The sequence below is a fragment of the Leptodactylus fuscus genome, chromosome 10 (assembly GCF_031893055.1).
Source record: "Leptodactylus fuscus isolate aLepFus1 chromosome 10, aLepFus1.hap2, whole genome shotgun sequence".
In the NCBI taxonomy this organism is placed as follows: Eukaryota; Metazoa; Chordata; class Amphibia; order Anura; family Leptodactylidae; genus Leptodactylus; species Leptodactylus fuscus.
This window is the reverse complement of record NC_134274.1, coordinates 80,855,168-80,871,561: the sequence shown is the minus strand read 5'-3', so window position 1 is coordinate 80,871,561 and position 16,394 is coordinate 80,855,168. Positions and strand designations below refer to the sequence as shown.

At 45.3% G+C, this 16,394-nt stretch overlaps 1 protein-coding gene across 1 annotated transcript in view; it reads right to left on the bottom strand.

Annotated features, from left to right (window-relative positions):
- The window catches only part of LOC142219211 (uncharacterized), a 60,734-nt gene that overhangs the window by 33,957 nt on the left and 10,383 nt on the right, over positions 1-16,394 (bottom strand). The window contains exons 6-7 of the mRNA XM_075288164.1: positions 10,304-10,397; positions 1,622-2,565 (exon numbers count right to left, since the gene is read on the bottom strand). Of these exons, the coding sequence (XP_075144265.1) occupies positions 1,622-2,565; positions 10,304-10,397 (1,038 nt within the window). The remainder of the gene's footprint in view (positions 1-1,621; positions 2,566-10,303; positions 10,398-16,394) is intronic.

The window sequence follows — 16,394 nt, the reverse complement described above, 5'->3', positions numbered from 1 at the left end:
TCCAAAATGATCACATGACACTTATGGACGCACACAAACGACATACAAAATACACCAGTGCAAAATTGGACAATTCTTATGGGGCCACTACACAAACAAAAAATGTAATATACCCGTGTGAAGCCGGGTCCTCCTGCTAGTAATATTATATATATATATATATATATATATATATATATATATATATAGCAGTAAATTCTGTATTCTACAAGAAGATAAAATATACATGTAACACCATGTACCGTATATACTTGAGTATAAGCCGACCCGAATATAAGCCAAGGCCTCTAATTTTCCCACAAAAAACTGGGAAAACGTATTGTCTCGAGTATAAGCCGAGGGGGGGGGGGGAATGGCTGGAGTTTTTGGGTGCAGTAGATGCTGGGGAAGGAGAGGGAGTGTTTTGGTTGTCTGTCTGCCTCTTCCCTGAGCTTGAGGACTGGGGTTTTTCCCCCCACTTGGAATTCAGCCTGGCTGAATATAGGGTATCTGCAGTGCTCCTATTAGCCCCTTCCCGACGGAAAAGGAGCACTGCAGATCCCCTATATTCAGCCTGGCTGTAGTCAGTCTTCAAGCTCAGGGAAGGGGCAGACAGACAACCAGCACCTACATCGTCACTAACTGTGCAGCTGCTGACTCTCTGCACAGTTAGTGACGAAGTTGTCGGGGGGGCAGCATTTCGGCAGCGAGTCTACCGGAAGATGGTGCTCCCCGCCGGTCCACACTGGCGGCAGCTGCACCTGAACCATCACCGGATCGAGCTCACCGGCCTGGAGCTGTCCCAGCAGCCGGAGAGTGAGGGCATCCGGCTGCACTCCCCGTGGACCTTCTGGCTGGACAGGTCTCTCCCTGGAACAACTGCAGCTGAATGTGAGTCCAACCTGAAGAAGATCTACATCGTGCAAACAATACAGAGCTTCTGGAGTGTATATAACAATAACCCCCCTGCACTGTGCTTGACTCGAGTATAAGCCGAGGGGAGCTTATTCAGCTGTGCTGAACAACTCGGCTTATACTGGAGTATATACGACAAATTATTAGGACATAAACCACACAAAAAGTGGAAAAAGATCTTTATTACAAAATGATAGAATGATTTATACAAAAACTGTATTCAACAAATGATCTTTCCGAGTACTGTGAGGCTGGCAGCAAGTTATTAGATTCAAGTTCAAGATGGATACATCTGTATATCCCCCCAAGAACAGAAGGATGGGATATGTCAAGCTCCCACCCAGATCGGCAGGTTCGGCCAACGTTAAAGGGGTTTCCAAGACAGCAATGTATCACCTATCCATAGTGCCTGATCAGACCATTCAGAGCCACGCCAATCTTCCCAGCTCGAATGGAGCGGCGGTGAAGCATGCACAGCAAGCCAATGGGACTGATAAAGAAAGCCAAGCACAACATCTAGCCATCCCTGACAGTCCCGTAGAGATTGAAGGGAGCAGCAGCGTGTATTCTTGACCATTACTTTAGTGAAATAGGGGAAATTGGAGCCCACTGTGGATAGGTGATAAGGGAAAACTTTTTAATGTGATGTACGGTATCCACCGGCTAATCAGTTGGCTGAAAATTCCTGATCCTATGAACTCGAGGACAGCTTTTCCCTTTTGTGGACTTTCTGGTGTTTGCTAAAAGACGATTTATGGGTAAACCCTGCCCCACACAGCAGACATGAATATGGCTTCTCCCCTGTGTGGATTCTCTGATGTTCAATTAGAACTGATTTCCGAGCAAAATGGTTCCCACATTCTGAGCATGAGAATGGCTTCTCTCTTGTGTGAATTCTCTGATGACTAACAAGAATTGACTTGTGGGCAAATGATTTTCCACATTCCAAGCATGAGAATATCTTCCCCAGTATATGTATCCTACGATGTTCCACAAGAGTTGCTTTCCGAGTGAAACGTTTGCCACATTCCAGGCAGGAAAATGGCTTCTCCCCTGTGTGGGTTCTCTGATGTTCAACAAGAACAGATTTCTGGGCAAATTTCTTCCCGCATTCTGAGCATGAATATGGTCTCTCGCCCGTGTGCACTTTTGCGTGTTCGTGAAGCACCGATTTCTGTGCAAAACATCTGCCACATTCTGAACATGAGAATGGCTTCTCCCCTGTGTGAGTTCTCATGTGTGTCTCAAGATGATGTTTGCGTGAAAAACACTTCCCGCATTGTAAACACGAAAACGGTTTCACCCCCGTGTGAATTATCTGGTGTCTCTCCAGATGTTGCTTACGTGAAAAATATTTCCCACAGTCTGTGCATGGAAAGAGCTTGTCTTCTGTGTTATCCGTATAATGTCCAAGAGTAGACCTTTGGAGAAGACAATTACCACCGCACTGTGACGGTCCAGCACTAGGAGTCCACTGGTCTAGGGTAAGACCTAAGTTCTTTGCAAACTCTTTCCTAGATTCAGAAGATGGGGCTATCCCCCATAGCTCTCTGCCATGAAGGACTGGGGATATTTGGGGGCCAGTCCGGGGTTTTCCAAATTTATCTTGGTTGACGCTAGGATCTGGAAATAAAATAATATGTCCTTCTGGGTTCCTGGCGTAGTCATCTGCTGGAGAAAAAAATACTTTTAAAATCTTATTCTGAATCAATCCTACTGACAGTTTCCCACACAAGACAAGATTATTAACATGACCTAACTGAGAACCTTAATGCCTATTGTTTCTGGTGACATTTCAAGATAAGCCGGTGTGTGTACACAAGGAATAACACTACATCTGGTCATTATAGGAGCTATATTTTGCATTAGTTTGCAGTTTTCCCCTCCGTAACTTGCAGTTCTCACTGAGCTGGCGGGTGGAGACTTGTTACCAGAAACAGCACATAGTGAGTAGAGAAGAACCTGTTCCATAATTGTCTCTCACTTAGAAACAGTTGCAGGGCCATGCAGGACATATACAAAGGTGCAACAGCATGTACTGATGTGAAAAAAGTACTTGGGCTATGATGATGAATTTTTTTAATTTAAAGGGGTATTCCCATGTCGCATACTCACCAGTCTTCACTGCTGTAAAATCTTCTTTCTTTCTGGTTTCTTGCGTCATTTGGTGGGCGGGGTTTCACGTGTAACCTGCTGTTTAGCTCCGCCCCTAAATTAATGTGTAGCTCCGCCCACCGCATAGCGTGATCCTATGGGGCGGCTGAAGGGCCTGTGATGTCATCAAAGGTCCTCAAACAACACTATATGCACAATATTGGACTATGAAGTACAGGCAGGAGGAACTCCATTCTGTGTTACATCCAGAGACTGCCTGTCTCTGCCATAATAAATATAATTGAATTAGCTAGCCTGATAACTGGGAGAACAGAAGACGAGTTCAGAAATGAAAGCAGCTCTTTCTTTTGAGCAGATAAGTCAAGGGCTGTGTCAACAATGAAATGAATAAAGTAAGATAGTGGACAAACAAAGCAGTTTTGCTGAAGCAATGTATTTAGGAAAAGTCTTACATCCACATTTACAAGCAGTATAGATAGGATCCTTGTGATGGGACAACCCCTTTAAGAATGACTGAGCCTATGTTTTTGCTTCTTTCTCACCCCTCTCTCTCCCTTCATGAATTTCTATAGAAATAGCCCATCTCAAGACACAAACTGCAGAGATCTCAGAGTGAAAGTCAGTTTAGATAGGGTGAGGGGGAAACAACCTGATTATAGCAGAAAGAAGGATTTTTACAAAGTTTCTAATATTCACTTTGCACTCCCCCTGATTTATGCAAAGACTGTTGAAATGACACTAACCATATACACTTGTAAAACATGTGATATTCCAAATTATATACAGAAAGAATAAAGATAACAAATACAGCCGTGTAGATAAGAACTAACCGCGGCCGACTGTGCGCATAGAAAGTTACAATGCCCTAATAAAATACCAAGGGTGGCTAAGGGGAAATGAACCTGTCTGGTTACCTACCAGTGGCGTAACTAAAGTCTTGTGGGCCCCGATGCAATCTTTTGTCCGGGCCCCCCTACCTCATCCCTACAGCGAATTCTTGATAGTGATGGTTACGGGTGTGGAGGAGTTTAATCCACCTTAGTGTGGTTCGGGTAATCTGTGGGTCTCCTTGGCTCACGGGCCAGATGGAAGCGGCAATCTCAATACTGATACCAGTGCTTATGGGCCCCCTAAGGCTCCTGGGCTCTGATGCGACTGCACCCGCTCAAATTACACCCCTGTTCCTGACACTCTCCAGCAGTCCACACACTTCCTTTGCAGAAAGGGTCAAGTCCCTGCTCCTACGAGCCTGCGCTAGCTCCCTGGCAAACATAGTACTGTAGGACAAGAAATGGAGGCAAGGATCCGCGCTCAGTGGTCGTGCAGGAAAAACCGATCGTGTGGGTAGGACCAACTTTATTGGAATAAAATACAGTACAGCACAACGCGTTTCGGGTTGTAAAAAAACCCTTTTTCAAGTGCACAAATCACTGCAACAATACAAAAAAGACAAAAAGAATTGGACATAACGATAATAAGTGATCAGAACAGAGAGCCTTGAGTGACAAACCCAAGGAAGCATCATGTCTTAGTGTAAATACGGCCAAATCAACTCTAAATAATTGTCGAGATGTATATTAAAAAAAAGTTCAACTACTGTGAATATCCTACTAATATTATAAATGTGAAAGTTTGTGAGTTTGGATGTTTCGATGTTTGTTCCTCAATCACACCGGAACGGCTGAATGGATTTCATAGAAATTTCACACACACCTACATATTGGCCTGGAAGGGGTAATAGGCTACTTTAAAAGTGTCTCACTCACTCCAAAACGCCACCGCGACCCTTGAAAGTTGTCTCCTGCTCCGCTGTCGGCCCGGGCATGACGTCAGCGCAGGTAGTTAGATGCCACTCCTATTGGTGCATGGCAGTGTGTGAGCGGGATAGGGAGCCAGCACAGCAGCCCATAGGTTGGCGCCAAATTGTGGGTGTGGCCAGAGCGCGGGGACCCTTTCCTCAACATGGCGGCTGCCCACATGGTTCTGAACGCCGCAGACATGCCGGTCTGCCACACATTGCCTCAGGCCGGCGTAGCATGCAGCAGCACGCCCGGCCCGAACAAGCCCAGCCGCACGTACCCGCGAACTGTGCAGCTGGGAACACACGGCACAGGAAGGACTGCACATGCTTACTGAAGCTGCAGCCACGAGACACACACCTCCCCAGCATCTATATGGTGAGTGCTGCGGGGAACAGGGATCGGCGGGTTGCTTAAGGTGGGGGGGGGGGGGAGGGTACAACAGGTGATGGGTAGGGGCCGTGGGGGTTAGGGAGGGGGAAGGGGAGGTTTGGCACCAGAGGGCAGAAGGTAAGTAGGGGGGTGGGGGGCCAGATTGCACATGTGGAAAGGAGGGGAGGGTAATCGAGGTCATGGGTAGGTGGTGGTGTGGGGAAGGGGTAGATGTAGGAGGTGACTAATCTCTAAAGGGGGGGAGAAGGGGGCCGGGGGCGCAGATGGGGCTTAAGGGGAGGGCCGGGGGCATGGGTGGGGGAAAGGGGAGGGTCGGAGGTGCAGCAGCAGGGCCATGGGGTCCTGGCCCACGATGCTGTGGGAGGGTCCAGCGCCGGCCGCAAGGAAAGGGCCGTGGGGGGCCATGGGCCGCGCCGCAGGTGGTTCGCGCAAGGGTGAGGGGACAGTGAAGTCGCGGGTTATAGCTAGTTAATATATAAACTACACATTGTCAAGACATGAATTGTTTGACCATAATGTTGGATGCTTGCAAAACAAAACTACGCCAACATGGTTCATAAAAATAAAGCTTAAAAATCAATTTATGCATATAAAAATAAAAACTATGACTCCCATTTCTATAAGATACACAGAGATCCAAATTTACATTACAATCAAAATGAATTCTAAAAATAATTTAAAACATGGCTAATGATCAAATTGTACAAATTGTTCATGATCATGATTCGTGTCTATTGTTGCAGTGATTTGTGCACTTGAAAAAGGTTTTTTTTACAACCCGAAACGCGTTGTGCTGTACTGTATTTTATTCCAATAAAGTTGGTCCTACCCACACGATCGGTTTTTCCGCATTACCTTTCCTGCACGACCACTGAGCGCGGATCCTTGCCTCCATTTCTTGTCCTGCTTATTTCCCGGGTCACCGCTGCCACTCTCACCAGAGTCATTTCCCTGAATCCTGCACCCCAGGGCGTTGTGACTTTATCACATCCCCATCAGGTGAGAGGCCTACTGGTGGTAGTTTACTGTCTCCAGTTTTATCTTTCTTTAATAGGGTATACTACACTTAGTTTGCAAACATAGTACTGTAACGTTCTTGTATTTCTACTTTTCACAACATGTTATTCTCAGAGGGACCTCAGATAACTCAGGAGCAGAATTGTGAAATCTTTAAGAAATTGAGTTTAGTGAATAGAAGCCTCTGGCTGATGTTACTGTTGCGAGGCGCCATTGTTTCGATCAGGGGGATGTAGGCCCTTGTTCAGTTCAGGATTCTCTCTTGCAGGAGACAATCAGTGCGACTTCTTCTTTAGTCGTCTGGTTTATGTGGTTCAGCAGCCTTGTCCTTCCTTTGGCGCCGGAGGCTGGGTCTTCTGGGTCTGATGGCATCTACAAACTTTCCTGTGTGGTTTTCAGATGTGATATCCCTCAAGGTTCTCTACTCTCTTCTGAGACGGAGCTTCAAAGTAGCAATAGAAACCCTGAAAGGAAAAGCCTGCAGAACCTTCTACGCCATCAGAAGACAACTGTACCACCTCAAACCACCGGTGAGGGTCTGGCTGAAGATATTTGACGCAGTCATCTCCCCGATCCTTCTCTATGGCAGCGAGGTTTGGGGCCCAGCCACCTACCCAGACCAGTCAAGGTGGGATTCCAGCCCAACAGAGAACTTCCACCTGGAGTTCTGCAAATACCTGCTCCATGTCCATTGCAACACCTCCAACATGGCCTGCAGGGCAGAGCTAGGCAGACTCCCCCTATGGTTCACCATACAGAAGAGGGCGCTATCATTCTGGACTCACATACAGGGCAGCAGTCCTGGCTCTTACCACAACCAAGCCTGGCTGAGCCACAGAGCCCCGAGAAAAACTGATACCCCCCCAACCAAGCATCAGCCATCTGCCAAGCCAAAACCCCCAACATGCCCTGAACAAGGCTCAAATAAAAGGAGTCATTGAAAGAGACAAAGAGCGGTACATCGAGGAATGGAGAAGCGCAATAAATAACTCCAAGAAACTCACCGTGTACCAGTCACTGCAAAGGGACTACACCATGGCCACCTACCTGGAGAGAATACGCCACCCCAAACAAAGACAGACCCTTAGCTGGTACAGACTGAGAGCCCACAACCTGGAGATAGAGACGGGGCGATACAGGCAGACGTACAAGCCACGGGAGAAGAGACTGTGCCAGCACTGTGACCAGGGGGCCCTAGAAGACGAGACCCACTTCCTGCTACACTGCACCAAATACTCAGCTGTGAGGGCCGTCTACTACCAAAGACTCTCTGCCCACATCCCAGACTTCATATCTGCAGACGAGAAGAGGAAACTCTACATCCTACTGGGAGAAGAAGAGGCCACTGTGGAGATCGCTGCCCAATACGTGTCCAGCTGTCACCAAATAAGAGGAAGATGAGACTCCATGGACTGTTATATTTATCCCAATACACCCGCCCCACCCCACCCCCACCTCCCCATATAGCAGTCACCAACGAAGAGGAAGATGAGACTCCACGGACTGTTATATTTATCCCAATACATGCCCCCCCCCACCCTCCCCATATAGCTGTCACCAAACAAGAGGAAGATGAGACTCCACGGACTGTTATACCCCAAACCACCCACCCCACCCCCCCCATATCCACCATTCTCCCCCCAACCCCAACTCTCCCCCTCACTTTACTTGCTTTGGCAACGCCAAAGATCTATTTGGACGTGCCAATAAAGCTCCTTTGATTTGATTAATATTACAGAACACGGAGCACAGGACGTTACAACAGTGATGAGGGGACAGAATATCACATAACATCAAATAATAATAATAATAATTATATAAACATTATAACAACTTCCAGTGTCATTCCCCATCATCATGTCACCCTGAGGGTGGGCCCGCTCCAGCTCAGAAGACCCGATCTAGGTTCCTCTAGTTACGTCCATCACTACATTACCCAACAATTGTTGTTTAACCCCTTCCCGCCACAGGTATTTTTCAATTTCTGTTTTCGACTCCCCCACTTTCCAAACCCGATAACTAACAGGGCCACACGAGGGCTTAATGTTTGTGGGACAGATTGTACTTTGTAATGGTACCATGTAATATTCTGCACAATGTATTGGGAGGCTGCAAAAAATGTCAGAACGAGGTGGAACTGGAAAAAAAAACTGCAGTTGTGCGACTTTCTTACGGGCTTTGCGTTCACTGTGCAGCCAAAATGACATGTCACCTGTATTCTGTGCGTCAGTATGATTTGGGAGGTATCAAATTTATATAGTTTTATGTTTTAACCCCTTCCCAAACCAAAAAGTCAGAGAAAAAGTGCATTTGTGCATCTTCCTTCCAGGCTTCGTTTTTACCGTCTGCACTCTGCAGCGTAAATGACACGTGTTAAACATAGTACCCCTAAGGGTTAGAGAAGGGGTAGGTGTATCAATAGATATTGTGGTAGACGGGAGTTTTAATGACTGCTAGGGTGTAGGAAGTTTTGAAACGGTGGGTGGTGGTTACTAGTAGTACTAACCGAATTTTGCCTTTATAGTAACTAGGGACTAGTAACAATTACCGTATATACTCGAGTATAAGCCGACCCGAGTATAAGCCGAGGCCCCTCATTTTACCATAAAAAACTGGGAAAACTTATTGACTCGAGTATAAGCCGAGGGGGAGGGGAAATGCAGCAGCTGCTGGGAAATTTCAAAAATTAAAATGGTCGGAGTTTTTGGGTGCAGTAGATGCTGGGGAAGGGGAGGGGGTGTTTTGGTTGTCTGTCTGCCCCTTCCCTGAGCCTGAGGACTGTTTTTTTTTCACCCCACTTGGAATTCAGCCTGGCTGACTATAGGGGATCTGCAGTGCTCCTATTAACCCCTTCCCGACGGACCAGGAGCACTGCAGATCCCCCATATTCAGTAGACCGGGCACTGTCAGACACAGGGATACCTAATGTGTATGTGTCACAGTCATTTTCTATATTTATATGTATTCTAGGGAAAGGAGGGATTTACAACTTTTAAAAAATTTTTTAAAGCTTCTTTTTTTCCCACTATTTTATGGGAGATTCTATACATTGATATTGCGGCTGGTCATAGCAGACAAGCCTGGAAGTCTTCAGTAGGTCCACGACTGTCACGCCAAAGGGACGTAGGCCCTGGATCTTGCTCTGGGCGCTGTTGATCCCTGGCAAAATGGTGCCTCGGTTGACCAAGGTGGCATCGGAAGTTAATACCTGTGATCACCAGAGTCAAGGCTGCTCAACTCCTTTTAAATACCTGACATCTGCTGTACTATACTGATGGACGTTGGGAAGGGCTTCAATGGAACACGGCTTGCTGTAAGCGTAGGGGCAGCGCCGCACCTCCCATGAGGTGACCTAAAGAGACTGTTTCAGGCAGCGGTATGCCAGGGCTAAGGGCTAAGGGTCCTGGACTGGCTTAGGGTCACCGTCACTGAGCGGTGGATTGGGGTGGCCGCTGGAGCAGCGCTGCTCCAGCGGCCGCCCCTCACGCTCAGGCAGAGAGCAGGTCCTGCTAAAGACGCTTGCTCCGCGTGGCCCCGCCCCCTCCGCGTGTTTTTAAAACTTTTTTTTTTTTTTTTTTGTAACTTTTTCTTAGTGGTTACATCGTAGCCCAGTGCTGAAAGGCAACAATGCTAAGCACTGAGCCACCCTGCTGCGGGTAAGTCTACAGTCAGGCTGAGCGGTCACGTCCCTTAGTATAACTGTATGACAGCCGTCAGTCTAGTCATCAGCAGTACTCGCTTCCCTCTGCCAGAGAGGACTTGTGTTGTGCAGTGCACGCAGTTTCATGATACGGAGGCTGATAAAGCCTGTTATATACTCTTGTGCATGAGCTGGGGCCGGTATTATAGCACAGCAACATTAACTTGACTGGGTGCTGAGCTGCAATACATACAAATGACCACAGACAAGTGTGGCGCTGCTTACAGAAAAGAAGGCAGAGCACTTTTGTTAAACTGTGTGACCCATAGACTCCATGTAGATCCAAGACACTGCAGGGTAAGCTCTCCCATATAGACGGAGGAGGACGTAAGATACAAGACCTGGAGAAGATGTAGTGTCTGTGTATACAGTAGGTAACACTCACCTGGGCTGATATCTACAGGGGTCTCCTCCTCCTTACACTGCGTCTCCTCTTCACTTGCTAAAGACTCAACTTTAATATGGATCAGCTCTTCATCCTAAGATCATATGTGAAGAAATAATATAAGAGTCAGAGAAGAAAAATCCTTAAAGGGTGTGTACCGAATTAGGAAAAACGTGGCTGCTTTCTACCAAAAAACAGCGCCGCGCTCATCCACAGGTGGTGTGTGGTACTGCAGTCTCAGCTGTAGTCACTAAAATAGAACTATACTGTAAAACAATGACACAACCGTGGTGCGGACATGTTTGTCTAATCCAGGACAATCCCTTTAAGGTCCAGTCTCATCATAAGAATATGGTTTCACTAGCTGATCACTAAGAGCTAAGTGGTGCAAAACTCGGACACCATTTGGTTTTAATGCAACTGACCCAGAATTCTGGAACATTTAGTTTTAGCTCACCCCCCTGGTATTTTTAAAGGGGTTTTGGGCAATTATATACTGATGACCTAGGTCATTGGTTATTGTCTGACACCTAGGACCTCCACTGATCAGCTGTTGTGCTCCCAGTTATGTCATGTTTGTCCATCAGCAGATCAGTCCTTTCTAGTGCACATGAATGTGGTCTGGGGATTGTGCTTTATTAGAAACTTTGGATTTATAGTTACTTAAAGGGATTCTCCTTCCTGCAATAACCTGATCTATAACTCCCCCACTCCTACACTAAGGCTACATTCACATGACAGTGCAGTGCACTCACATTTTCCATGTCCGAGTGTGCACCTGAGGGTAATTGGATAAATATAACAGTCCATGGAGTCTCATCTTTCTCTTAGTTGGTGACCGCTATATGGGGAGGTGGGGTGGGGTGGGGCGGATGGTTTGGGGTATAACAGGCCGTGGAGTCTCATCTTCCTCTTAGTTGGTGACCGCTATGTGGGGAGGTGGGGGTGGGGCGGGTGTATTTGGATAAATATAACAGTCCGTGGAGTCTCATCTTCCTCTGGTTTGGTGACAGCTGGACACGTATTGGGCAGCGATCTCCACAGTGGCCTCTTCTTCTCCCAGTAGGATGTAGAGTTTCCTCTTCTCGTCTGCAGATATGAAGTCTGGGATGTGGGCAGAGAGTCTTTGGTAGTAGCCGGCCCTCACAGCTGAGTATTTGGTGCAGTGTAGCAGGAAGTGGGTCTCGTCTTCTAGGACCCCCTGGTCACAGTGCTGGCACAGTCTGTTCTCCCGTGGCTTGTACGTCTGCCTGTATCGTCCCGTCTCTATCTCTAGGTTGTGGGCGCTCAGTCTGTACCGGCTCAGGGTCTGTCTGTGTTTGCGGTGGCGTATTCTCTCCAGGTAGGTGGCCATGGTGTAGTCCCTTTGTAGGGATTGGTACACGGTGAGTTTCTTGGAGTTATTTATTTCGTTTCTCCATTCTTCAATGTACCGCTCTCTGTTTGCCTCTGTGGTCGCCTTTATTTCGGCCTTGGTTATCATCTGTTGGTGTTTTTGGTTTGGTGGTTGGCTGTTGTTTGGTTGGTGGGTGTCTGGTTTGCTCAGGTGGCTTAGCCATGCTTGGTGGTGGTAGGAGTCGGGCTTGCTCCCCTGGATGTGTGCCTGGAAAGCTAGCGCCCTCTTCTGTATGGTGAGCCATAGGGGGAGTCTGCCTAGCTCTGCCCTGCAGGCCATGTTGGTAGTGTTGCGATGGACATGGAGCAGGTACTTGTAGAACTCCAGCTGGAAGGTCTCTGTTGGGCTAGAGTCCCTTTTTGGCTGGTCTGGGTAGGTGGCTGGGCCCCAAACCTCCCCGACCCCAACTCCCCCCCACACACACTTTACTAGCTTTGGCAATGCCAAATATCTATTCGGACGTGCCAATAAAGCTTGTTTGATTTGATTTGAAACTTCACCATGCAGCTGCATTAGCCCCTGCCTGTGCATAGACTTCTATGTAATCTGACACCTATGCAGAGATTTCTCAGTAAATCTCAGTTTAGCAAAGAGAAGGCAGGAAAAGATAAGTGGAGAAAGAAGCATTTTCCAATGTACAGACAAGAAAAAACACTATAGTTCAAAAAATGTTGCTCACTTAATCCAATTATAATCCAAAAAGAGCAATCAAGATATAAGACTCAACATATAATGATATAAGTTATAAGTATAAATATATATATATATATATATATATATATATATATATATATATATATATATATATATCCACAAAAATATATAAAAAGTCACACATCTGACATGTCACCTCATATAGAACAATGAAATATCTCCACAACCACGGAATAGTTTACAGTGGACACGGCGGTCCCAAGTAAGGTAACCAATCACACTGACCCGACTTCAATCCGTGATAGGAAAAATCTAAAGAGGCCATTTCATGTGAAAATAGAGTGAAATATAGAGAATAACGACAGTCCCTATAAGATAGTCTTGGGAAGGGACTAAAATCACCTAATACAGCCTAATACAGGGTCACCGCCCTACACAGCCAGGGCCCTGACCTGGAACCTCACCCTAATTCAGGGTCCGTCCCTAATTAACCCTTTCCAACAATTTATATATGCCAAAGTAAGAAGGGCTAGTAAAACACACAATAGCATTAAAACAAAATAGCATGACCCGACATGCACGTATACCAGGGGTCCTCAAACTTTTTAAAAGGTGGGCCAGGTCACTGTCCCTCGGACCATTGGAGGGCCGGAATATAGTTTAAAGGGATTCTACCATTAAAATCACATTTTTTTCTCGATAACACATAGGAATAGCCTTAAGAAAGCCTCTTCTTCTCCTACCTTTCGATTTCTTCTTTGCCCGCCGTTTGGTTAAAATTCCGTTTTCTGTTGGTATGCAAATGAGTTATCTTGCAGCACTGGGGGCGTCCCCAATGCTGCGAGAGAACTCTCCAGCGCCGCCTCCAACTTCTTCTGGAACGTCGTCTTTATGCGTCTTCTTCTGGTGCAGGCAGAGCCGACTGAGCACGCCCACAGGCCACAAGAAAATGGCTGCTTACTTACTGTGCAAGCGGCCATTTTTCTTGTGACCGCGGGCATGTGCAGTCGGCTCTGAGCGAGGCCCAAGGCGTACAAGTTTCACCGCCTGCGCCGGAAGAAGACGCATGAAGATGACGTTCCAGAAGAAGATAGAGGTGGCGCTGGAGAGTTCTCTCGTAGCATTGGAGACGCCCCCAGTGCTGCAAGAGAACTCATTTGCATACCGACAGAAAATGGAATTTTAACTGAACGGTGGCGCGGAGAAGAATAGCCTTTCTTAAGGCTATTCTGACGTGTCAACGACAAAACCAGTTTTTAATGGTAGAATCCCTTTAAAGCTGACCCAGCGGAATGCACACACCAAACACAAGTGTGAGCGCCCCCTGAGGGGTTATCAATCCTACAGTAAGATATTATAGTGCTTACTTCAGGGGGCATAGATACCGGAGGCAGATCACCGGTATCCGCCTTACATCGCACACATGCGATGTGACAGGCGGACACAGGCGGACACCGGAGACAGAGCAGATCGCGCAGACATCAGGAGCGGTGCCCTCCAATAGGTGAAGTGAAGTGCGCTACATGGCCTGGCCCGAGCTCCTCAGGAGCTTCATTATAAATGCGCGCCTGCCGGTGGTGCCGGCGGGCCGGACAGATGTGATCGGCGGGCCGCATGTGGCCCACGGGCCGTAGTTTGAGGACCCCTGCTGTATACAGTAATACACTGTGCATACAGTAATACAGTAATACACTCTGTATATAGTAATACACTCTGTATACAGTAATACACTCTCCATACAGTAATACACTCTGTATATAGTAATACACTCTGTATACAGTAACACACTCTCCATACAGTAATACACTCTCCATACAGTAATACACTCTGTATATAATAATACACTCTGTATTCAGTAATACACTCTCTATACAGTAATACACTCTGCATACAGTAATACACTCTCCATACAGTAATACACTCTGTATACAGTAATACACTGTGTATTCAGTAATACACTCTGTATACAGTAATACACTCTGTATTCAGTAATACACTCTCCATACAGTAATACACTCTGCATACAGTAATACACTCTGTATACAGTAATACACTCTCCATACAGTAATACACTCTGCATACAGTAATACACTCTCCATACAGTAATACACTCTGTATACAGTAATACACTCTCCATACAGTAATACACTCTGTATACAGTAATACACTCTCCATACAGTAATACACTCTGTATACAGTAATACACTCTCCATACAGTAATACACTCTGTATACAGTAATACACTCTCCATACAGTAATACACTCTCCATACAGTAATACACTCTGTATACAGTAATACACTCTCCATACAGTAATACACTCTGTATACAGTAATACACTCTGTATACAGTAACACACTCTCCATACAGTAATACACTCTGTATACAGTAATACACTCTGTATACAGTAACACACTCTCCATACAGTAATACACTCTGTATATAGTAATACACTCTGTATACAGTAATACACTCTGCATACAGTAATACACTCTCCATACAGTAATACACTCTGTATACAGTAATACACTCTCCATACAGTAATACACTCTGTATACAGTAATACACTCTCCATACAGTAATACACTCTCCATACAGTAATACACTCTGTATACAGTAATACACTCTCCATACAGTAATACACTCTGTATACAGTAATACACTCTCCATACAGTAATACACTCTGTATACAGTAATACACTCTGTATACAGTAATACACTCTGTATACAGTAACACACTCTCCATACAGTAATACACTCTGTATACAGTAATACACTCTGCATACAGTAATACACTCTGTATACAGTAATACACTCTCCATACAGTAATACACTCTCCATACAGTAATACACTCTGTATACAGTAATACACTCTCCATACAGTAATACACTCTCCATACAGTAATACACTCTCTATACAGTAATACACTCTCCATACAGTAATACACTCTGTATACAGTAATACACTCTGTATACAGTAACACACTCTGTATACAGTAACACACTCTCCATACAGTAATACACTCTGTATACAGTAACACACTCTCCATACAGTAATACACTCTGTATACAGTAATACACTCTCCATACAGTAATACACTCTCTATACAGTAATACACTGTGCATACAGTAATACACTCTCCATACAGGAATACACTCTGTATATAGTAATACACTCTCCATACAGTAATACACTCCGAATACAGTAATACACTCTGCATACAGTAATACACTCTCTATACAGTAATACACTCTGTATACAGTAATACACTCTCCATAAAGTAATACACTCTGTATATAGTAATATACTCTCCATACAGTAATACACTCTCCATACAGTAATACACTCTGCATACAGTAATACACTCTGTATACAGTAATACACTTTCCATACAGTAATACACTCTGTATATAGTAATACACTCTCCATACAGTAATACACTCTGCATACAGTAATACACTCTGTATACAGTAATACACTCTCCATACAGTAATACACTGTGCATACAGTAATACACTCTCTATACAGTAATACACTCTGTATACAGTAATACACTCTCTATACAATAATAGACTCTGCATACAGTAATACACTCTCCATACAGTAATACACTCTGTATATAGTAATACACTCTCCATACAGTAATACACTCTCCATACAGTAATACACTCTGTATACAGTAATACACTCTCCATACAGTAATACACTCTGCATACAGTAATACACTGTGCATACAGTAATACACTCTGCATACAGTAATACACTCTGTATACAGTAATACACTCTCCATACAGTAATACACTCTGTATACAGTAATACACTTTCCATACAGTAATACTCTGTATACAGTGATACACTCTCCATACAGTAATACACTCTGTATACAGTAATACACTCTCCATACAGTAATACACTCTCTATACAGTAATACACTGTGCATACAGTAATACACTCTCCATACAGTAATACACTCTGTATACAGTAATACACTCTCCATACAGTAATACACTCTGTATACAGTAATACACTCTCCATACAGTA